At 41.0% G+C, this 23,606-nt stretch overlaps 3 protein-coding genes across 5 annotated transcripts in view; all 3 read right to left on the bottom strand.

Moving 5' to 3' along the window:
• The window catches only part of LOC126565465 (translocon-associated protein subunit gamma), a 485,163-nt gene that overhangs the window by 300,051 nt on the left and 161,506 nt on the right, over nt 1–23,606 (bottom strand). The gene's annotated exons all lie outside the window — the stretch shown is intronic.
• LOC126564191 (striatin-4) overlaps nt 1–23,606 on the bottom strand; it is a 353,049-nt gene that overhangs the window by 277,558 nt on the left and 51,885 nt on the right. The gene's annotated exons all lie outside the window — the stretch shown is intronic.
• The window catches only part of LOC126564039 (discoidin domain-containing receptor tyrosine kinase B), a 126,687-nt gene continuing 119,446 nt past the window's right edge, over nt 16,366–23,606 (bottom strand). The window contains exons 16-17 of one of the 2 annotated variants that reach the window (XM_050220944.1): nt 17,403–17,533; nt 16,366–16,400 (exon numbers count right to left, since the gene is read on the bottom strand). In XM_050220944.1, coding sequence (XP_050076901.1) covers nt 16,379–16,400; nt 17,403–17,533 — 153 coding nt within the window. In that variant the 3' untranslated portion in view covers nt 16,366–16,378. Of the gene's footprint in view, nt 16,401–17,377; nt 17,534–23,606 lie in introns of those variants that run through there. The other variant, XM_050220943.1, reaches the window with a different exon arrangement.

Raw genomic sequence — 23,606 nt, 5'->3', positions numbered from 1 at the left:
GACGTGGATGACGCTAAATTTTACCTTCCGATACGCAACCAGAAAGATGAGCTGCATCTCCATAATGCTCTCAGTGCGTTCCAGTCCTGGTGCTTTACGAATGGCTCGGAGATATGCGTCGATAAGTGCGTTGTGGTTACGTTTGTTAGGAAGCGTAATCCTTTAATCTGCACGTATACCATTACGTGCGTCAGAGATCTAGGAGTGCTCCTTGACGATAAGTAGAGCTTTCATGACCAGCTAGAGCACATCGTCGCTAAGAACAATCAGCTAGTTGGCATTCTGAAGAAGCTTGCGCGTGATCTTACCGACCCGATTGCCGTTAAGATGCTGTACTGCTCCTTAGTTGGGTGGTGGCCCAATTCGGCATGCTCGTTGGCTAGACTGGAATCCGTTCAGCGTAAATTTACACGGTTTGCGCTGCTTTACTGGAGTGTCCAGGACTACAATGGACGCAGCGCGTTACTTGGCCTGGAGTCACAGAAACAGTGGAATTGTAACGCGCAGAGACTTTTTGTCGTCAGTCTACTTGACAATCGCATCGACTTCTCGGCTTCTAGCAATTCCCAGACAGGTTGGAATGTAGAATTTTGACGTCTCGCCGCGTGATCGTTGCAATGTAGGGTTGTTCCCGCCGTCAGTTAACTTGTATTTACAAAACTTCTCAAGGACAGGCCTTTTCGAGTGAAGTAACTAATGAATTAAATAATAGACCGATTTTAAGGATTTAAGGATACAATGGCTTTGTGTCTAAGTAATCCATTCAAATATCCAACGTATTTTGTACTATTCTCTCCCTTGATTACGCCAAATGATCAGTGGCGGATAAACCTACATATGGACGGCCAGCGGCCTTGTTGGCCAGGGGGTCTCGAATGATGACGAATTCGTATATGATCCACCTAGGGCCTCGTTAGTTGCCTCTTACTAGGCTCCTGGTATCACGATGAAGACCTGCAGGGGTTCAGTTTGTCTACAGCAACTCCTCGCGTGATAAACTGGTTGGTGTGTTTCACAAACCGATGCGTGGCCCAAAGACGCATCCAACGGTATGCTGCACGCATCTATCGGACTAAAAATGAGCGAGTTATCCCTGAATTTCCAGTAGAATGAGGCTATGCTGGGAAAAAGATTCTTTTTCGCAATAGTTGGGCGGGGGGTAGAGGTATTATAATGGAGTGTACGACGGAAAGATGCACCGACCAAAGACACATCCAACGATATGCCGAACACTCCAATTGGACTAAAAATGAGCGAGCTATCGCTGAATGTCCGTAGAATATCCCTTTATCGTAGAACAACTGGGTGGCGGGTGGTTGGATCGGAATGGAATGTTGAACAAAAAGATGTGCGACTCAAAGACGCATTTAACGATATGCGGAACGTTCCGATCGGACCAAAACTGAGCGAGTTATACACGGATATCCACAAGAGTGCTATAATGATGCGAAAAAAAAGTTTTTCCACAATAACTTGGTGGTGGGTGGAGACCTTTGGGTGAGGTGTTCAAAAAGATGCGCTACCTCAAGACGCATCCCACGGTATGCCGTAAGCCTGGATCGAACCAGGAATGACTGCCGATTTTCACCGATTTTCCACAGTAACTTGGCGGGTGGTAGAGGGATCGGGTTGAGGTGTTGGGAAAAAAGATGGGTGACCTCAAGACGCATCCAACAGTAGGCCGGACGCCAGGATCGGACAAAGAATGACCGAGTTATCGCCGATTTTCCACGGGAATGCTGTTGTTTTCCTCAATAACTTGGCGGGGGTTGGAGGGATCAGGTTGAGGTGTTCGGCAAAAAGATGGGTGGCCTCAAGACGCATCCAACGGTAGGCTGGACGCCAAGATCGGACGAAGAATGACCGAGTTATCGCCGATTTTCCACGGGAATGCTGCTGGCAGAATTACCTCCCCTCCCCACCACTCTTGTTATGGAAAATCCCCCTAAGTATCCTGTAACATTGAAAACCATGTTTTGGGGGTATTTTTAAAAGATAGTTCAAGAAAGAAATTAAAATGAGACTGACCAACTTCAAATGAAAAGACAAATTTAAAATGGATCGGAAAAATATTTGCCGTGACGAGAAAGAAATAATTTTCTGGTCATTTTAAAAATTTCCATTTGCTACCTCTTCGCCTGTTATGCTCTCCTGTTACTCCTGGTCAAATTTTGCCGCATCGAAATCCACAAAAATCTGGCACAAAAATCCGCCCAGGAGCGACTCGAAGTAACAGGAGAACATGTATTCGAGAAGGTAGCTCGGGCCGGCCAAATAATTCCAAATCCAGTTTTAAAATCCAAAATCAGTTTTAAAATCTCGAGTCAAAATTAAAAGTTGAATTCCAAACTTAAAATTTCCAACGCAAATTTAACTTGGATTTCGAAATTTAAAACTGGATTTGGAATTTTTTGGCCGGCCCGAGCTAACTTCTCGAATACATGTTCTCCTGTTACTTCGAGTCGCTCCTGGGCGGATTTTTGTGCCAGATTTTTGTGGATTTCGATGCGGCAAAATTTGACCAGGAGTAACAGGAGAGCATAACAGGCGAAGAGGTAGCAAATGGAAATTTTTAAAATGACCAGAAAATTATTTCTTTCTCGTCACGGCAAATATTTTTCCGATCCATTTTAAATTTGTCTTTTCATTTGAAGTTGGTCAGTCTCATTTTAATTTCTTTCTTGAACTATCTTTTAAAAATACCCCCAAAACATGGTTTTCAATGTTACAGGATACTTAGGGGGATTTTCCATAACAAGAGTGGTGGGGAGGGGAGGTAATTCTGTCAGCAGCATTCCCGTGGAAAATCGGCGATAACTCGGTCATTCTTCGTCCGATCCTGGCGTCCGGCCTACCGTTGGATGCGTCTTGAGGCCACCCATCTTTTTTCCCAACACCTCAACCCGATCCCTCCACCCTTCGCCAAGTTATTGCGGAAAACAACAGCATTCCCGTGGAAAATCGGCGGTAGCTCGGTCATTCTTCGTCCGATCCTAGCGTCCGTCCTACCGTTGGATGCGTCTTGAGGTCACCCATCTTTTTGCCGAACACTTCAACCCGATCCCTCCAGCCCCCGCCAAGTTATTGCGGAAAAAAACAGCATTCCCGTGGAAAATCGGCGGTAACTCGGTCATTCTTCGTCCGATCCAGGCGTCCGGCCTACCATTGGATGCGTCTTTTGCAGCACCCATCGTTTTGGAAGGAACGTGTAGGACAGGTTGGAGTGTACATAGGAGGTCTATCTTGTTAGATGGCGAGAAGGATGACTCTGGATACTTCCTTGACGGACACCGGAAAGGCAGTCTCGAACCTTAACTTTGTCGATTTCGATGTGAAATGACTTGTACCATGGCAAGATATTGCAGTTTGGCGAGCAGGACATATGAAAGGATGCTGTCAAGAGCCGCTATATCGAAGATTCTTCAAGGATATCGACTGTCTATTATACTTACATCTTGTTACTGATCTTAATATACTTACGTGTATTTTTCTTAAACCACACTGCCAATTTCTCCGATTAAAAGGAAGAAAGAAAAAGAACACCTCGCAGTTATATTAATTCAATAGTATTTCTTTTTGGTTTTTTTTATTTTCTTTTTTCAATAGAAGCTTACAGGTTTCGTTTACCGTCTCCCAGGTAGTGTTTGAGCCCCGTGCCACGCCCGGTTTCCTTTCCATCCGTACTCTCTACTACACCGCACTAAACATGTCTCTTCCTTCCGTCTCGTTCCTACGGGTAGGAATGGAGCAGCAGGGGGAAAAACGGAAAGAAAGTAACGGAGTTTTGTTTTCCTTTCTCAGTTTTGTCAATGTGCCATTTTGTAATGCGGGTTTTCCCGTGTTTTTCTTGCCTTTTCTTCATATTTCTCAATTCCCTTTAAGGTTTTATTTCTTTGATGATATTGTAACGTTTTGTTTTCCATGCTTATGCAGTGCTTTTCTGTTGGACTGACTGTGATGGGTGCGTTAATTTGTGTTCTTTGTATCGGGAGGTTTCGACTGTTGTTAGGGTGGAATCTTAGCTAAAAAGGGGGATTGTACAATAATCTTTCTTTCGGTAGTGTTTTGTATAAGTATTTCGCTTCCTGCAGAGCGAGCGAGATTCGTAGGGATTTTTGTCACTCCTTATGTTTGCTTGTACCTTCTAAAACGCTAACAATTTATCATGCTTACTGGATGTGTGAAACGAACTGTCTGTGTGCTTTCTGATCGGTATCGGAAAAATCGAGTTTTGCTCCTCAAGTGGTTTCCTGTATCTTTAGAGATTAGTTTTACGGAGTAAAACATAAACATAAATGCAACTATGTTACACTGGATGGGTCAATCCCACCCCAGAACGCCTTTTGCTGGGATTTATGCTTACGATCTGTACACGTGACTTTGGGAGAGAAAGACCATTGTATTTCTTCATAGTTGTATCCCTCCAGCGAGAAGTTCTGTTCCGGGTTTTAGTATTCATTACATACTCTATTGTATTTGTAATTTCACTGCTTCTTCTAGCATGATACAGATAAATTTCCTTATACGCTTCTAAAATTGATTCCATATAGTCGCTTGCTTTTATATCTCACTTCGTTGCTCTCGCTTGCCACTGGTGGGCACCATTAAACGATCGGTTTCAGATCAAATGGATTGTGTTTTCCTCGGTGCTGTTTCACCTATTGTTACAACACACGCTCACACACACACAGTGAGCCTGGTTTTCCTTTCTTTCTACAGCTATTTTAGCTACCTTTTTTTTTATTAGTTTACCATCGCATCGCTCAACCTCGCACGGAGATTGTTCACCCAGCCGACCAACTGCACATCGGAGTCGATCGCTGGTGAGGCGAGCGATTGAATGTGTTGGTCCTTTTTAACAGCGTGTGTATGGTTTGGGGAGGGCAGGGCGTTTTGAGTATCTTCCGTCCCGTCCATCTTCAATATCGTTCGCATTCTAATGCAGACAATTTATCGACGTTTTTTTTAATTTATTAGTATTTTCCATTCTACAGTAGCGGTAATAAAGTAATTTTTAATTTGGTTTTTTGTTTAAACACTTTCTTTAGATTTTTGCTTCTCTGTTATCCACTCGGATTTTCTTTTCTTCTTCCCTATATATATATCTATATATGTCTACTTGTGAGGGAGATATGAATACCATCTTGTTTTGTGTTTTCTTTTGCTTCGTTTTTTACTTGTTTTTATTATTTTCTTCTCTTTAAGATTTTTTTTACGTGTACTGTAATTCTCGCTTGTATAAGTTACGACATAGTAATAACATTATGCCTTCCGGAGACACACAGTAACCTTCCATAATTTTTTTCTACCCAAAGGGAATCGAAAGCGTTGGATAGTTTCCGGCTTGGTTGTGCTTGGGCGTTCTCGATCGAGGGATCAGTTTTGGATCCCGTCCTGGGACTAGATGATAATAGTATAAGAACTACAAGCTAAGGATCCTCTTACCCAGCACAGTACAAGCGAGTTCACCGTCATTTTGTAGTGCCTTCACATCGCTTTTAAGTCTCGTAAGGGGGTTGGTGGTGGTATGTCTTATATAAAAATTGATTATCAAGTCGGGTTTTGTTTAGAGCACGGCTCTAAGGTTTTTTGCTTAAATTTATGCGTTTTTTGCTTCAATTTCTTTGCGCTCATTCTTACCATGCCAGGGTTTTTTGAACGAGATTACGGCACGTTTTTACAGTAGGGTTTTTTTAATTATAACGTGTTTAATAGTTTGCGCCTGTAGTTTGCTCTCTAAGAAAACAAGAAAAGACTCATTCAAATTTGATAAATAATCCAATCAACAGAAAAGAACTCAAAACGAAATATTTTTTTACAATTCACGATAGAATAATAGTGATATGATTTTTTACACTCTTTGAAGAAAATATTATCCTTAAAATATCCTTAAAAATATTATCGAAATCAATCGTAAATTTGGTACGTAGAATTAAAAAAACAAGAAAAACATTTCACCTGCCCATCTGGCGGGAGGATAATACACCGTTATCTTACACAATTGCGGATTGTAGTTTCGCGATTCGGGACAGAGCAACCCACAAATGGTTCTCTCTTAAGTTCTCGCACATGCGATTAATAATATAGTTTGTTAAATTTCACTATCTATTGCATTTTACAATCACTGGTTCCGTTGTTGAGCTTCGGAAAAGCTCTGCTCAGCCCACTCGTACCCTGTACGTACGTTACGGGCGGGTTTTCTCCACCATTAAAAACTAATACTCAATCGGCAAGCATAAATGTTGAAGCTCTAAACTCGTTTTCTCTCTAATGGCTGTTTTTTTGTTTAGCTTTTGCTTACTTTTTGTTTGTGTTTTACAAGTTTTTTTTTTAAACTTTATGTTACAACCACCGATCGCCACGTGTGGATCGTCTTTTCTTTTTGGGATTATGATCCACAGCTGGCGCTGAGTTCGGCTGGATTGCATATTAGCTCGTCAATTCTTCGGGTCCTTTTTTTTCTCTTTGGGGGGAGGTGCTCTCCGCTTACCTTCTCCAGTGTTCCGGCGCTGTACAATGTGCGGCTGTGTGTTTGGTAAATGGGTAATTTCACTAGTGTGTGTGTGTGTGTTTTCTAAGCCTAATCCTTATCCTAACCACCAGCCTTCTCTACCAGCTGCACACCCGCCGAGCCGGTACACGGTGATCGGGGTGTGTTTTGGTTCGCGTGCGTCTTCGAATCCGAATGCAAACCGCAACACCACGCAATCCACGTCCACGCGGCTCTCGGTGCCGTTTGAGTGTCATTTTGCTTCCAATACACATTTATCTTATTTACAGTACGCCATTTTTCTTTTCACAATTTTTTTTTTTTGTTGAGGATGGGATCAATTCCACAAGATAATCTTAACGGTTTTGTACACAAAAAAAAAGAGCGAAAACTTCGGGAAAAAAGGAAGTCAGACAGTTCACACGTCCTTTTGCGATCACTCGCCAGACGAATGGTGAGATGGAATGGGGCGAAGCTTCTCGTTTCGTTTTATTTTGGTTCCGTAGAAAGCACTTTTCCGTGTGAAGAATCTGTGCTTGGTAAATGAGCAGTGCACGTGTCACGTGTAATAGTGTCGCGGTGAAAAGTGTGATTAAAAAGGCACGAGGAAATTTCATGTGTTTCGTTTCGTTTGTGTTCTGTCTTGGTTTTGTTGGGAAAAATCGTGTAAAGTGTAAAAGTTTCTTTTAGCACGGAACTACTTCGTGATAGAGTTTTTCTAGCAATTTTTTTGTACAACAATAATGAGCCTGAACATTTTTTTTAAATAAAATAAAAAGATTATTATTAAAAGTATTCCCAAAAATAAATTTGTTTGCGATCAAGCCAAAGGAGACAATAAAGAAAATAACCTCGTTGAACAAATTATTTTAAGAAATAAATATGACAGACTTTCAGTCACAGTGAAATCTCTCGGGAAAATTCTTAGAAACTGTCATCTATCTTCCCTTCTATCCATATAAAGCCCAATACCACCATTGTTCTCGTGAAGAAAGCGTACCCAAGGCTTCTCGTAATCGGAAAAGTAATTCGTTCCTTCGGTTTTCGGTAAGAAACAACCTGGAGTTGGTGGATAAGATCTCTCGATAAATCCACTCCCCGCTCAGATGTGACGGAATCGATAAAGAAACACCAAAGGCATCTGTTGCGTTGCTTATTAGGTTTTCACGTTATTATGCTTCACTTCCCAGGAACTGTCCAGGGTTTTGTGGGGCCGAGGTGGACCTTTTTGTCCTGCCGTTGCGTGACACAGCTGCACGATTCGGCCAAGGTTCATTAATAATGCTTCTTGTCAGCGATGTAATGATGGGCGAATGATTTTTGATAGACTAGTTGTTGGTAATGTGACGCATTGGAAATACTTGTCTGTTTGAGGGATAATTTGAGGTTCAACAATATTAAGCTCCAAACGCCTATGGACGCTATTGAATGACGCACTTTAGAACCAAAAGCTTTAACAAACTAAATCTTCAGTTTGGGTTTGCATGAGCAGCATCGAGGAAGTGGCAGTGGTATAATTGAATTATCTTAAGACATGAAGTGTATTATACGGGAGCAGCACACCATCGGCGATGTATCGATTTGAAAGTCACTTCTCATATAGTGCACGTCTGGATGGCTAGCAGACTGCTGTCTCAACGGCTCTGGAAGCTTTATAATCTCCTACAAAAGCTGGACAGCATTGTGTGGTCTAGCGTGTATTCCGTTCCCCTGACGATATCGTCCCATATCGACGGATGGACACAAACCCACACGCCGCACGATGGCACTAAAATGATTACGCTGTGATTATTCGCGGTACGATGGACATGCCGCGTGTGCGTATGGGTGCGAAATTTCATAATTGAATTCTTGATTACTATTGATGCTGTCAGGGTTCGTTTCGAAGGGAGGGAAAAACACATCCATCCTCCATCATAATCATCATCATCCGCTACGCTGCCAGCGTTCAAGTTCTGGTCATTTTCCATCACGGTGCTGATACCGTGTGCCGTGTGCTCCATCTATTGAAGGGACTCTATGGAAAGGGCTCAGTGAAAAAACCACCAACAAACCCTCAGTGACGCTGGTTGCGTCCACTCAGGAATCAAATTATAAAATCTTCCATCAATAGTTCGATCGGACGCGAACTCCAAACGGTCAAAGGTTCGCCACCGTTTCGCGAGAGAAAAAGGACTGCCGGAGTGTGTGTGTGTGGGGATGTGTTAATTGGTTGGCCTCGTTTTTACGGGGTTATAGCTACGGGGGCCGGCATAGGATGATAGAAAATCAATTACACGTTCAAGTGCATCCAATGTGTGTGTGTGTGTGTGTGGGTAACAGGAAAATGTAGTCGTTTTGCCATCCCATTTTCACACGCAACACTAACAGCTGTGTAGCGATCGTCCATTTTAATTTTCTCGCTGTAAGAAAAGGGAAGTAAATTAATTACACCGCTAAGATCTATCGACGGTTGAAGCGGCAAATGGCTCGAAGAGCAAGTCGCAGTAAATCGCGCTTGAAGTTGATTGGAGGATAATTACTTCAGCTGGTGCGCGTTCTAGATCTCGATTGTCCGACGAGATTTTAACGCTTAAGACCGTACCCAAGATCAAACGAACGACCGACTGCGAACGACGGGCAGCGCAGAAAAGTGTCCACAAGCAAGCGAAGGTTTTCTTTTTAAGCTGATTATAATCAAGCTTTTGCGCTCTTGTGTGCATGCGGAGGGCAAATATTGCTCGCTTCATGTTGCTCCTTTAGGGTGGTTTTTATTTTCATCTTTAAAAACCCAAAGCAAGCGAGAAATTTAATATTTAAAAGTATTTGTGCCTAGTATTTGACCTGTGTTATGTATAAACCAACGTAATTCTTACCCGGCTCGATAAGACATATTAAAGGTTCTTCTGAATTTGAATATCTGACTCTTTGCTTGCTTCTCGGTGGCGATGATTACCACAAAGCCTTCGCTATTTGTTGTTCGCCCATTTTTTTTTTTTTTTCGGGGGCCAGAAATCATTTCGGTTTATTTTTACGCCCTTGCTAACTACCCTCGCAGGGGGAGATTTTTTTGCGGTTAATTCTTCGTCTCCCACAACCTCCTTTGTGTCCATCCCTCTCGGCTTTTCCGGCTCGAAGCGTTCAGTTTGCTCTACCGAAGTTTCCACACGAAAGCATTAGACGTCGTGGCGTTAGTCATGGTCGCGGAAATGGCGGGCAAACAAACGTAACTCCTAAGCACAAAAAAATAAAGATCTGCTCACGTCAGCACAAAACACGCAGCAAGGAAAACGGGCGAATTGAAAACATCTTGCCCGAATAGCAGGAAAAAAGGCCCTCAATGCCTGTGAGCCTATCCCGGCCGAAACAAACCCCACCAGTGTTGTCCACTTGCGATGGTCGACAGGGAAATGGAAAACAAAAATCAAATATGAAAGCACGGAATGGATGTCTTTATCTTGGAATTAGGGCATGGAATTAAATTACAGCTCGCACTGACGGGCTGGCCCGTCATCTTCTGCTTGTGGATGGGGATGGTGGCAAATGATAAGATTAAAATGTGCCAATGAATTTTCACTTTCTCCTGGACGAAAGCGGCGGAAAAGGCCACTGTGGAAGTGGGATCTTGCTATTCTTCAGTTTTTTTCTTAGGCTTTCTATGTGCGACCGACTACGCAATTCTTAGTACAGTGTTCTTAGTTACGATTGCTAAGAATTTGCAAATTTCTGCCAACAGCTGGTGATAATGCAGCACGATGGTATGCGCTTTCTGTCTCATTTCGTGGATTGAGGTGAGAAAAGATTTATAAGATTTCGATACGCCATCTTTACGCTGGTGATGATTAGAAAAAGGGATACAAATTTTCTGGAGGTCTAAATAAGGAAATACTACAGACAAAATATGATATAATGTTCCACGATATTGCTCCATTTAGTCAAGGTTACCTAAGATTTTCATGGGAAGTTTAGAAACCAAAGGTTTCCAAAATTAAATCGCGCTTCTTTATGATGCTGCCTACAAGAATTTTCAACAAAAATATCAAACAAGTATCAGTAATTGAAATAATATTGCTGTCTTGAAGATTTACTGCCTCTGTTAGAAGTTGTGGAGAAACTGGGTATGTCTGGATATTTTCCTGAAGCATGTCTTAATCGTGTCTGTAGTCGCATAAATGATTGTTTCAGTGAAATTACTCTGAAAAGCTTCGTAATATTCTGAAGTATCTTTCAAGTTTACTAAGTTGGGGCGACTCAGTGGTGTAGGACGACAGCGGCGCCGATCTTCAAACGGCATTACCGGGGTTCAAATCCCATCCGTAGTGAGGACTGACTATCCAATTACGTGGTATCGGCATGTCTAGTAAGCCATACGACGGCCGACCTGACCTTAGAAGGTCGTTATGCCAAAAAGAAGAAGAAGTAGAAGAAGGAAGGGAAGTAGATGCTTCTCAAAATAAAGCAAATCTTTGAATGCGATCTCTTTGTTGTTGTTGATTATGAATTTTGAGGTCTTCAAGGTATCTAACGTCGTAGTAGAGGTCATTCCAATGCGGAAATTAAAGTATAGACTAAGGGACTCTTACGTAAAAGTCTTCTTTTTGGCTGGAATCGAAACTAGACATATCGATACGACGTAGTTGGATAGTCAGTTCTCACTACAAGGGAATAATCCGGATTAGATTCGTACTCCGATCGTGCCGTGTAAAGAGAGGCGCTTCTACTGCCTCAACCATCGCAGCAATCTTCTTGATGAATAGGAGGTCTTTGCTATGTGCTCCGGCCCGGAGTCATCCAGCCATTAGTATGGGTAATTGGATAACCAACTCCGATTAAAACTATGTGAGTGATATGATAAGCCTCAATTGAAATGGAATAATGCTCAGAAGGCTTTTACCCGCTTTGCCGAATGGTACTTTACTGCCAACGGTTTAATGGACGCGAATTTTTTCAAAATAAATAAAAAAATATTGCACTCATAAAGGCGGCAACAGAGTTATCAAAATAAAGCCCATCAGCCTATTTTTTCCTCGTTTGAATATCAAACTACATACGCACAAACCTTCCATTTCAATTCCTCGAAAGCATCAAACTCCACTAATCACTGAATTAAAACTGCATCGGAAAGTGAGTTGAAATTTTGCACAAGCGCGAAACGTACAATTATTTACCTTTTTCGCGGTCCTGTCAGGCAAGGAGAGTAGTAACTTTTTACCGATAGACGGGTGTGTTTTTTTTTGCTACTTCGAGTTTTGTAAAATTGTAACAAACTTGCAAAAGCATGAAGCATTGCTGGCTGACGTACGCCGCCCGAGCAAACCCCCTCTGCCAATAACAAGCTAAATTGATGCAACAACGATTCAAAGGGAGCAGAAAACTTTAACGAAAAATGGCACCGGGGTTCGCGTGCTCCATCATTGAATTGCCACGGGTATGATGCCATTAATTAAAAAGTTTATTTTATAATTCCATATTTATGCTGCCAGCATGGGCGCACGGCATCGGGGTAGTTCCGGGTAGTGTCGAGCAGTGGCTGTGATGGATAGGATGTTCGGCTCTTCGTGGTAGAAATGTATCACGAACAGCAATCCAAGAGCTGTGGACTTTTGGACCTTAGTTGGGAAAGTAAAAAAAAATAAATGCAAAAATCCATTGCTGCAATAAGAAGGAAGGTTTGAAATGCTTGGATCGGTTTCTTCCTGGCTGAAGTTGTACGGTTTTGTTAAGCAATAGTACACAGCGCACCGCTTGACGGCTTGCATGATCGAAGAAGGGCTGGATGCGCCCTTCTTTCGGTTTTCGGTTGCTTCAATTCAACAACAAATCTCATCAGTCTTTCTTTTGCGTGATTTTAGCATAAAGTCGGGAAAGAATTCCTGGCATCCTGGTGGTTAGGGTTTCCTTACCGTTTCAAGGGCTTCAAGGGCGCTGTTTTGGTTGCTTGCGCCATTCACCATTGAACCGTAAACGAAGATTGCGTGCCCAACAGCGGAAAACAATCTTGAAAATCAATGCAAATCGCAACCGTGGTGGCTTCGTGCTATCGCAGTGTTATGGCAAGATATTATACCACAGCAATACACCAGCTCCGGATGGATTTGGCAAGGCAAAAAAAGAATAACAGCCCATATTAAAATGCATCCACTAAAGCTGGTCGGTTGGTGTGCTTCTTTTTTGCTTTCTTAAGAACAATTCTTATTGAAGTCCGGCGAACTTCAGCGGCGATTGTTTCCCTCAGGAGGAATTCGAAATTCAAAAAAATGCAGATCAAATTTCACTCAACCGATCCGTAGTGGGTGGCTGGCTGTGGTTTGAACGGTTGGTTTAACAGTTGTTCATGCCGTAGGCTTCACGTCCCTCACATATGCACGCAGCTTTCGTACATATTTTCTTCCACTTTGGTGGTTAGTGCCTCTTCAGTGAACGGCAATATTGCTTCACCACAAACGGGTGGGCTATTAAAAAATTCATAAATATAAAATCAATTTCTTTATAGTTTTTTTTTTTTGGGAAGGTTTTATAGTTCATTTTAGGGAAAATAAAACCTAAAAATAGGAAAGGAAAGATCTTTCGTTTTCCAGTCCCGTCTTGGCTTGATCGCTGTGAAATAGAAAAATAAAATTGAGAACCAATTCGAACTCGGAACGTATTAGAAAAAAGACAGAAAATTGCTTCTTAACATCTAAAAATCGCTTTACTAACTCATTCTTCCTCTCAACCTCGACAATCGTTTACGTTTTAGTAATTTTAAAGCTGATAAACACACACTTTCGGGATAGAGAATCGACTACGGATGATACTGATTGCCTGCCTGAATCAAGGTGCATCTCGTCCCTCTCGTCGTTCACGCCAAATAGGGCAGCAGTCGAATTTAACAGTGTACAACACGGGGTAAGAAAATATACGCAATATAATAATATAGAGCGAAGATTGGAGTTGCGACAGAGAGCGAAAGATAGCCTTCAAAATCGACCGAAACAATATGCTCATGCAAGCGATAGCGTTGGGCAGGCCGTTTTTCCTTTGGGTGTTTGGAATTTAAAATTATTAACATACGCTCGCTCTCTCTCTCCCTCTCCCTATACTGTGGCCTTTCTTTCTCTACTTGCTTGGTTCCTTTCATTTTCATCATAAGAAAAATATACGACTTTGAAGTTTAGTTTCTGGTTTGAATAATAGTTTCAGCTGCTTGCCGTTGCCGGTATGTCACATTTTTCTAACACTTTTACTCCTTCTGTCCTGTTATTATCCGGCCGTATCTGGTCACGCTAGTAATTCTAAGCCACCGTGAGCATCTCGTGTTTCGTATCGTAATCGTATTTATACTTATTGTCACGAAAAAAGTGTTCCCTTTCATCAGGAAACCAATGAGAAAAAAAACCCCAGAAGATAGCACCGTTGCGTATGAAGTTTAGGGGAGAATTGAGGAGTTTCTTATTTTCATCTTTCAACTGTAGTGAAAAAAACGGGCAAAAGAAAACGTGCACTATTCACTGGACAATTTCGTTTTCTAAGAGAAACTATTATTTCTTTTGTAATTTGTAAAAGCAGCCAATTCTTAGGCATTTTTTAACCATAGTCTACTCGGGTGTTTGAGCGTCACCCCGCATGCAACAGGTTTCTGATAAGTTTTTAGTTTTTTGCTTTGTTTTCTACACTACATCGGATTGGTAAGCTTCTAATGGTTTGTTTGTTCGTGCATTTTTGTTAGGTTTGCTTTCTTTTTTCTTCATTTTATAATACAATTTAGTTCAGCGGGAAGACAAGGTTCACTTATAGATAATCGTAGGTGCACTCGCAGTTCAGTTTAGTTACGCGCACCTTGCGTACTCACTCCGATTTCGTGGCTTTAATGGGGGGGTTTCTTTCAACATTATGTTTTGAACTGTCATATTGAATTAATTTTTTAGACATTAATCTTCAAATTTCATACGAACGGATTGGGAAATGTGAAACATAAAAATAAACTAATATTAGATTTAAAAAATAATTGACAGAAGAAATTACACTTATAAAAGCACATTTGATACAAGTGATAAAAGGAAGAAACGAACATTAAAACAATCAAACATATTTCGGAAAAAAATTTTTTGGTGGTGATAGTATTTTGCTTTGTGTTTGTGTTTGTTTCGTTTTTCAAAACTTACTCTCTTTATTGGACGAGATAGCAGTAATTTCTTACGACTGTGTTTTATACTATTTGTCTGTACTTCTGCGGGACTCAAGAATTGGGAACTATTCGTACTAGATTTCCACTCATTTTGTAACTTCCCGTTTTGCTGATGCTTCTACACTATGAATGATTTTTGCTTTCGTTAAATAATGATTAAATTCGACTCCTGCCTAATAAATCACCTTACCGAATGAAAATGATTCGAATGATATTTTGAATACTTTTATTACTTGCTACCATCACGTCGAATGGGCGAAACTATGACTAATGAAACGCGTTCTTTCGAGGGTTTTATTTCTTCTATCGGTTGAATTATTTCGCTACCGTTAAACAGCATTTTGTTCTCTTTTAAAAGAAGCACAAAATAAATACATTGGAAATCATTACCTTTTAACTGTCAATCTTTAGCAAGATAAAGTTTCTTGATCCGTTAATAAAACTGCTAAACTGAATTTTAAATTGTGTTTTAGTGTTTTTTTTTTTGTATATATGTTGTGTGTAAAAGAAGGAACTAGCAGAAAGAAACACAATAAATGCACAGAAATAAACAATAATATTTTAAAAGGAACAGATGAAACTTACTGGTCGCGCGTTCTTCTCCCGTATGCTCCTTAATGTATTCAGGAATAATGTTCTTTACAGTGCTACTTACATTTGTTAGTGTGGTGTGTCTGTGTCGTTTACATTATTCTTACACCTTTCTTAACGGATACTTTCTACTCTACGTACAAGAGTGTCGGTGTGTGTGTGTGTGTTTTCGTGTTGAAAAAACTTTTTTGTTTTCTTTTTACACATGGCATTTGTTTCATTTGGTTTTTACCTTCCATTTTCTTCCGTGTTGTTCTAGTTTTACGTTACGTTAAGTATGTTCTAATTAAATGGGGAATTAATTGTTGCATAATGATAAACCACCGAATATTTAAAAAAAAAAACAAACAAACAAAGATGGAAACCAATTGGTTCGAATATCTTGAAAGTCTATCGAAATGTAGTGTAACACACCAAAGTAGATCGACGTTTACTGTGTCCAAATTTCGTTCGTTGGTGGGATCGATAGTACTAACGTTTCGTTGCCGTACGTAAACCTAATTACATCACGCGGTGTGTTCTCTTTATTCCCTCCCCTTGTTTAAAGTTCAGTTCGAGATGCAGCCGAGTGTCTTCGATATGGTATGTTTTACCTGTTTTCAGAAGCAAAAATTAGCTGATTGCAGATCAACCGATCATATGAGCCTGTTAGGATCAGCTAACAATTGTTCATTTGCTGATGCCACAATCACATCTCACGGTCCAGTCGTCTTTGTGTGTGTAAAGGCTGACGTACGCCGCCAGACACACATTGCTGTCTTGCGCGGGCATCGATTTGTATTGCACCAAATTTTCCTTCGCGTTGCGCATTGCGGGTTTCGGGTTTTTCAAAAGGGAGTTTGAAAGACTTTCACTCAGCACATCATGTGGGGCAGCCCGCGCTTCACTCGCTTCACTAGTTTCTGGTCAGCGTTTTCGTTCGCTTGGCCGTCATCAATCGGACTGGATCAGCTAGAACGGTGTGCGGTTGGGCTGTGCGCGTGTGTTTGTGTGTGCAGGTATGTATGCATGTTTTGATGAGTGCATGTGTGGTACGTGTTTTCGGGGGTGGGAAAGATTTTCATGTTGGTCACCATGAAAAAGAGCACAAAAAAAATGCATTTGTTTCACTAAAAATTTGCTGGGCAGGCTTTGTGTTTTTACTCCTGATATTAGTTATGGTGAAAATACTCACTGCGAATGGAAAAATAGAGAGAAAGAGAGAATGATAGAGAAGAAAGAAATGGTAGAATGAGTTTATGTTTTTTTTTTGTGTCTATCTACTCAATTATCAAAGTGTTTTCCGTGAATGAGTTTAAGTGGTGTTTGTGAGCAATTGAAAAAAAAACACACATGTACAAAAAGGGATAAAAGTGTTTAAAACATACAAGAAGGAAAAGTTTTCCATTCTGTTTGAAAAAAGAACATAATGGGACACAGTAAACAATGCAAATAGAATTATAAAAGTACTACCTGTATGTATCAGAAAACACAAAAAAAGACTAGCAAAAAGCAACCAAAACACGATAAATTAACAAAAACAAGTGATTTGACAGGAAGAACGAAGGAAATTTGATGCAAACAATCGACAGACACACACGCAGTTGACAATTTTGTAAAACAAAACACGGCCGGCTGATAAAAGCAATTAATGTGATGGACAAAGCACACAGTAAAGTACAACTTAGGGAAAAAACAAATATGTAAATTGATTAAAAATATCATAAAAGTGGCAGTAGAAAAACCAAAAGTAAAAAAAAGTCAAAGTAAACACAAAATTAAGTAATCGTTCACAAAAGAAAAAGAAAACCGTCAATTGTGTAATGGGAAATAGAAATAATTTAACATTTTACAGCAAAAATTGCATGCTTTGCACAATGCATTGGACGTCCATTTTTGTTTTGTTATTTTTTTTTTTACTGTTCTAAGCGTTCGTTCGTTCGTTCGTCGGTTCGTTTCGTTTCATTGTATGAAAGTTAGCTGTATTCATGGTCGGTCATCTTACTGCTTAGACGACACTAAAGTACTACGGCAAACAAAACCGGTACAATGCGAGGTGATGACGGTTTTTGTCTGTTTCGTTGAGAGTAATATGGTCTTATTTGCATTCCATCGTGCTGTGTGTGTTTGTGGGATGTATATGTGTGTGTGTGTGCTGGTAATGTTTTGTTTTAAAGAGAAGCATTTGGTTTGTACCCAAGATTTTTTCGCTGCAGGAACAGATGGATTTCGCGGAAGTTCGGCCGGCTTGCCTCGTTACGCTGCCAGCACTCGCACATCAGATCGTAGATTTCTCGCGGACATCCGACGGGTATTGGAAGCAGAATCTGGAAGGAAGAATTAAGGAAGATTTGCATGAGAAATTAATTTTATACTAGGAATTTTCTGCATCAAGAAGAAGTTATCTTCAACTTAGTACGTGTTGCATTTAACGATTAATTTAAAAAAAAACCTTAAAATTACTCAGATCTGGCCAAAAAAGCTTACCAACGAACGTTTTAAAACTCTTCAAACATTACAGCTGACCGCTAACCAACTGTCTACTGCTGGTTGTTGTTAAAAATTCCAAAACTCAGCTTGAGTACTACTAACTTCCACTTGAGACAGCGCTGCTTGAGCCAGAGGGTGACTACTTCAACTGACTCTTTGTTTTCCCCTGTTGCTGCGAGTAAGCGAGCTCGGAAAATGTCCCACAACTCGATGCTTCAAATCGAGGTGAAGCGTGCAGGAAGTAACGTGGCCGTAACCGACCACTTTATCGTTTTAATTTACCAGCATAACATGACCCGTAGCAGAATAATGGTCAGAGAGAATAGGACGAAGGTGTGAAGGTGGTGACAAACTGGAGACGACGATATGCTCCGCTGTACAGCAGTGGTTGGTTGTTGAAAAAAGTGACATTTAACAATTGTATAATGTTCATTAGAGGAGTTGAAAAAGGTGAAGCGATGAAGTGGTTTTGTGAGTTTTCGCTGGACGACATTCGGCATTCGATAAGTGTGCTACATCAAAAATAATGAGAAAACGGAACGGAACTGGAGGCGAACAGAAATTGAAGCACAACCGCTAGAGGGAAGAGAGCGCCAAGGAGCGAAATTCAGAATTCACTTTTGCTTCGTAAAAATAATCCTTTTTTGTGCGAAATTTTCTTTGCAACTTTGCCGTTGTAAAAGGGGAAAATCTTTCACCATGACAATCAGACAAACAAGGGAGAATCTGAATCTAATCTTTCGACAACAATTGAGTGCTGCCGGGAGCGATGAAAAGAGTTACATTCTTCATTTCACTTCATGACAGAATATGTAACATTCGTTCCACCATTAGAGGTGATTTGTATGGGACAAGTTGGGAAGAAATTTTCCACGTTTCGTTGAAATATGCCACTGGTTTTTTTATTCAATCAGCACCTGGGATGAGCACACATACACCTAGCCACCCTCGGCGTCGGTCTGTCTTGATTGCTGAACGGTTATGGACAGACGATGCAAAAAAAAAAAGGTAAGATGGGAAGCTTTTCCGGGAAAATTCAAGAGGCTCTTGTAAAATCGAGAAAACTGAACCTCCTTTCTTTCACCTTCAGTCTTCTTCTCACCGTCAATCAATCGAAATTCGATTCAACGCGCCGAGTAGAGACGCCTTTGCTGCTGCACTTTTGCACCGTGACTTCGTTGCAAGATGGACGCCACAATCCCGACGCGGTTGACGGTTGAGTGATTGGTTTGATGGTGGAAAATGGCGGTGTTGAGTTTTTTGCTCTGTCCTTCGATGGAAGGTTTTCCTGCTTTTTTTTTATTTAACTGGTTCGGTTCCAGTTCGGGGGGAGGGGGGGTTGGGAATGGCATCCGGAGATGGCTATCAATTTGAATTATCACTGATGAAGAAAGACACTTTCCCTGCGATGGTTAATGGTGTGCGATTGGATGCAATATTTTTATTTTCCACATGCGGAAATGTAACAACTTTCTTTTAAATGTAGTCCGATAACAGTCAATAATAGTAAAATAATTATTTTTTTTTATTTTTTTTACATTGTTACACAGTTATAGATGTACTTCCTACTGTAAATATGATTTTAAACACTAAACTGAGCACAATAACCATTTGTATTATGACCAGATAAAATTTTTGCTTTTTTTTATTATCCTTGGCCCATCAGCTCATATTTTTATGAGCAGTTTGTACACAATTTTTCAACATATAAAAGATCAGAACTCAACTTAACTTGATAACTATGGGCATAGACGAATTTAACGATATGCAAAACCCCCCCGATTCAACTAAAAAAAGAGGCGAGCTATCGCCAACTTTCCAGGGGAATGCTACTGACAAAATTTTCCGAGATATTTTGAGACCCTCCTAGCCCTAAAGACGCATCCAACGGTATGCGAAATGCAGTGACCGGATAAAAAATGAGAGAGTTATTGCCGATTTTCCACGGTAACGCTGCTGACAGAGTTTTCCGGAAGTTTCTGGGACCACATTAGCTACTGGAAAATCGGAGTTTTGGTCCGATCGAGGCGTTTCGCATATCGTTGGATGCGTCTTTGAGTTGCGCATCTTTTTAATGAACACTAAACGCGTTTCTTCCACCACTTGTCCTGTTGTTCCAATGAAAAAGAGGTTTTCTGTGGAATATCGGCGATAACTTGCTCATTTTTAGTCCGATCGGGGCGTTTCGCATACTTTGGCCGGTGCATCTGTTTGTGGTGCAACTGCAATAAACCGATCCCTCCGCATCAGTTTCACTGCAGTGTTTGTCTGGGTCAGATCAATGTTCAACGATCATTAAAATAGCAAGTGTAGGAAATGTTAGTCCGATCTGATAGGGAATGTGTAGGGAATCCGATTACATGGCTTCACATGGGTATCAAAAATCGGAAAACAAACCGAATTAATATTCAGTATGATAGAGGGCCTCATTTTCCACTCCACTTAGGGCCTCAGAAAGGCTAAAGACTCTGTTAACTCTTGCATCAGGAGAGAAAATAGTGCCTATCAAAGAGGCACTTCTCTTCGATAGAAAAATTCAATAAATGTTCTTAGATCCTAGCGATTTTTCGAACACTACTACTACTCATGCATAGCTTAGTACAAACTAACTAAGCGGATGCTTACCCTCGAGCTTTCATGGGTGCATCCGGAAGAGACGGAACTCCCTGTAAAAAAAGGTTTTTGATCATTTGGTCAAGGAGCCCCAGGCATTTAAGTGGCTCAGAACATTGTAATAGAGGCTGCTTCAAAACTTAGCCCGTGGAAGGATATGTTATATTGTAGGCACCCCTTATCGCATCCTCAGTCCGATATGGTCACGTCTTCAGTCGCGATTAAGCTTACCTTCATGGTTATATTCAAAAGAGTCCTCAGGCCGGGTCAAAAGAGTCAAAATCTCCGGAAAAACTATAAGACGCCCTTCAGTCACCTAAACTCGATGTGGTAAGGAACCAACTTTAATTTTGCTAGGCCTACAAGGGTCTTAGTGTTTGGTGCAAACCCGCATGGAACCGCCACCGGCACCGATCACGGTGGAAAGCAGCAAACACCCTTTAAAGTACGTCAAAGTAACTCTTTTTTCCTGCCATGTTTACTGTCAGCTTATACTAAACGACTGTAAAATTGATTCATGACATAAGCCCAGCGGGAACTAAACGTTGTGCTAGAGTTCATCAGCTAAGTGCAACAGAGCGTCACTTAATGCTCATACATAATTAACTCTCGTGTTTATTGGAGCAAGTTAATAAGTTCACTTTTTCCTTCCTTCTTTACACCATCAAGCAATGGCGTAAACCATACCAGCACACTATTCCATTTTCAAAGTGTTTGAAAAGGAAACTTCACATTAATCATGCATCAACATCAGCTCTTGTGTGAACGCGTAAATGAAACGGGACAAATTGTCTAAGAACTTCATCACTTAAAGTAGATTTTCAATCATGCAAGGACTTAATTTGCAACATTTGCGCACCCGAAACATGTTCACTCGTTAAATTACAACTGAGAGAAACTTTGGTATACAATCGCTAATAGTAATTAAGGTTCGAACATAGCCGAATCCGATGGTGGTTGTATGTGGAAATGGTTAAGCCCCCATGCCGGAAGCTAAGGAAAGCCTCTTTTCCTGAGCTCTCTCGCGCAGGTCTCACAACGTGCTGATGCGTGGCTGCGAGTAATCATTATTCATAGTGTAATTTAATATTTATTACAGCGCCAGATTGTGCGTACGCATTCGGGTTCGCCCCCAACAGACCAAGAGAGATTGTTTGGAAATTGCACACCGCTTGTGGAAGCGCTTATCCGTTCGGTTGCGATGAATTTAACCTAAACCATCAACCGTCATATGGGAAAGCCCGAAAAGCCGGCATGCCACCACGGAAGACGTCAGCAGATGGGATGGCATTAATGTGTGCCACATATGATTGACGCCTTGCCAGGGCATCAGCAGCAGCATCAGCACTGGGAGCGAAAATCGGTGGCGAAAACGCAATAACATTGATCCTTTCCGCTGGAACGTATGCACGGCAGCAGGTTTGTTGAAATGTTTGAATTTTAAGTCACCACCATCACCTTCTGTGCACGGTTTTTGGTTGCGTAGTGAAGCAGAATGCCTTTACTGAGGTTTGGCTGCTGCCTACCAAGACGTGACATGGGGCGCTACATTAGTCATTAATATTAATTACCTGATTAAAGTTTCTACTTTCCCGTTCGGTTGGTAGTGCTTTCTTCCACGTGTCTTGCTACATCCATGGCTTGGGGAATTGACAATATGGACTATATGGTGGGCAATTAAACGCTGCCAAGACACACCTTGCGATGCTCCAGATGAAACCAGATGGGTTTCTCTCCCAATTTTTTATTGTTAGCTTTCACCCAAAAAGTTGCGAGCATTATTAAGAAATTGTAGATTGCTAGACATTTTGGTTGGCGTCAATCATGGTCACATATATTCATCAACGAAGAAGCAGGTAAGCACGGATGTGATGCCTTTAATTTTCCGCTGGGGCGTCATAAATATGACGCCATTAGAGGTATGGTAACATTCTAACGGAACAGTTAAACTCACGCCCGAATGTGTAGGAAAGTAGGCGCATGAATTTCATTAGAGTCAGGACCTAATAAACGTGATTAGTTCCCTTCTCTTCCCTTTCCGGGAGGGATGTAGAGGATGTGTGTGACTCCCGCATCCGGGGTGGTGTTTGAACAAATGATGAATTTAATTATTTTTACACTTTCTGAGACACACATGCTATGCTTCGGCTTTCCGGCTTTAAAGTACGTCACCGAACGGGCTGACACAATTGAGCCGAGCGTATGGTTGGGGTTGATATTTACTCATTTTTACTTCAGCGTGTCATTCCTTACCGTCACATCCCACCTATACGCAGGGGATGCTAAGCTCAGCAAAGGGTTGCTTCCGGGTGAGTGAGTGTGCTTAAGCCGTTTTTGTGTTAATGCTTTCCGAAGGCATTTAGATGCCCTAATGTCAGGTAGTAGCAACCAAACAGAGGACAGGCATGGATTATTCAAGGTTCATCATTCATTCAGCAGTCCTAAGGAACCACAAAACCGGCGTTTCAAAATAGAACAAAATTACACATTTGACTGATGGGTCGAATTAAATGGTTAGGGGTTGGTACGTATCATCCGAGCGAAAGGATGGACGATTATTTGTACAGCAGAAACACCCTAAATAACCTCAAATACGTAATGTATGATGTCAACGAGAGAGTGAGAGAAACACTATGAATTATATATGATCAAATTATAAATAGCTCAGCAAAGTCCTACGGCTTTAAAATATGTCCCTTGTGTACTTGTGTCCTGGTTGGTTGGCTAGTTCGTTGATGAATCAAATCTCTGACGTATTTAACACTTGAGCTGTCCTTGAGAAAACTTTTAAATCTCAGATGGTACAGCTAATGTGATGAATTGGTATCAATTATAGTTATAATGTGGCAATCTTCTACTCCTGTGATCTTTCTATCATTCAGAAACACCTTTTGAAGGACAACGAATAATTAATAAAGATCGTTGTGTCGTTTTATCTATTTTAAAGTTATGAAAAATTGTTCTTCAAGTAAAGTTGGAGGCTCTTCTTTATTTTCGCACTACAACCTCAACAGGTTTTGGGGCCCGTCATTTCTAACTCCATTTGAGTTCTTTAGGATCGTAGCTTAGGATCTCAGTCCTGTGTCCTGTGTCAGAACAAAAGAGAGCATTAAATGAGCAGCAATATTCAGTGCTTCAAATCATACGTAATATTTAAAAAAGTATTACTACTCTTTATAATCATTCAAAAGATACCTCAAAAGTAATTGAATTCTAAATGTGATGGAACTCAATTCCACTTTCTCCATCTATAAATTGTGCCATTACTTTTCTTTCCTTTATAGAAAATTGAGGAAA

The sequence above is a fragment of the Anopheles maculipalpis genome, chromosome 3RL (assembly GCF_943734695.1).
Source record: "Anopheles maculipalpis chromosome 3RL, idAnoMacuDA_375_x, whole genome shotgun sequence".
Taxonomy (NCBI): domain Eukaryota; kingdom Metazoa; phylum Arthropoda; class Insecta; order Diptera; family Culicidae; genus Anopheles; species Anopheles maculipalpis.
Note: the sequence above shows the minus strand (reverse complement) of the source record. Positions and strands in the feature narration are given on the sequence as shown.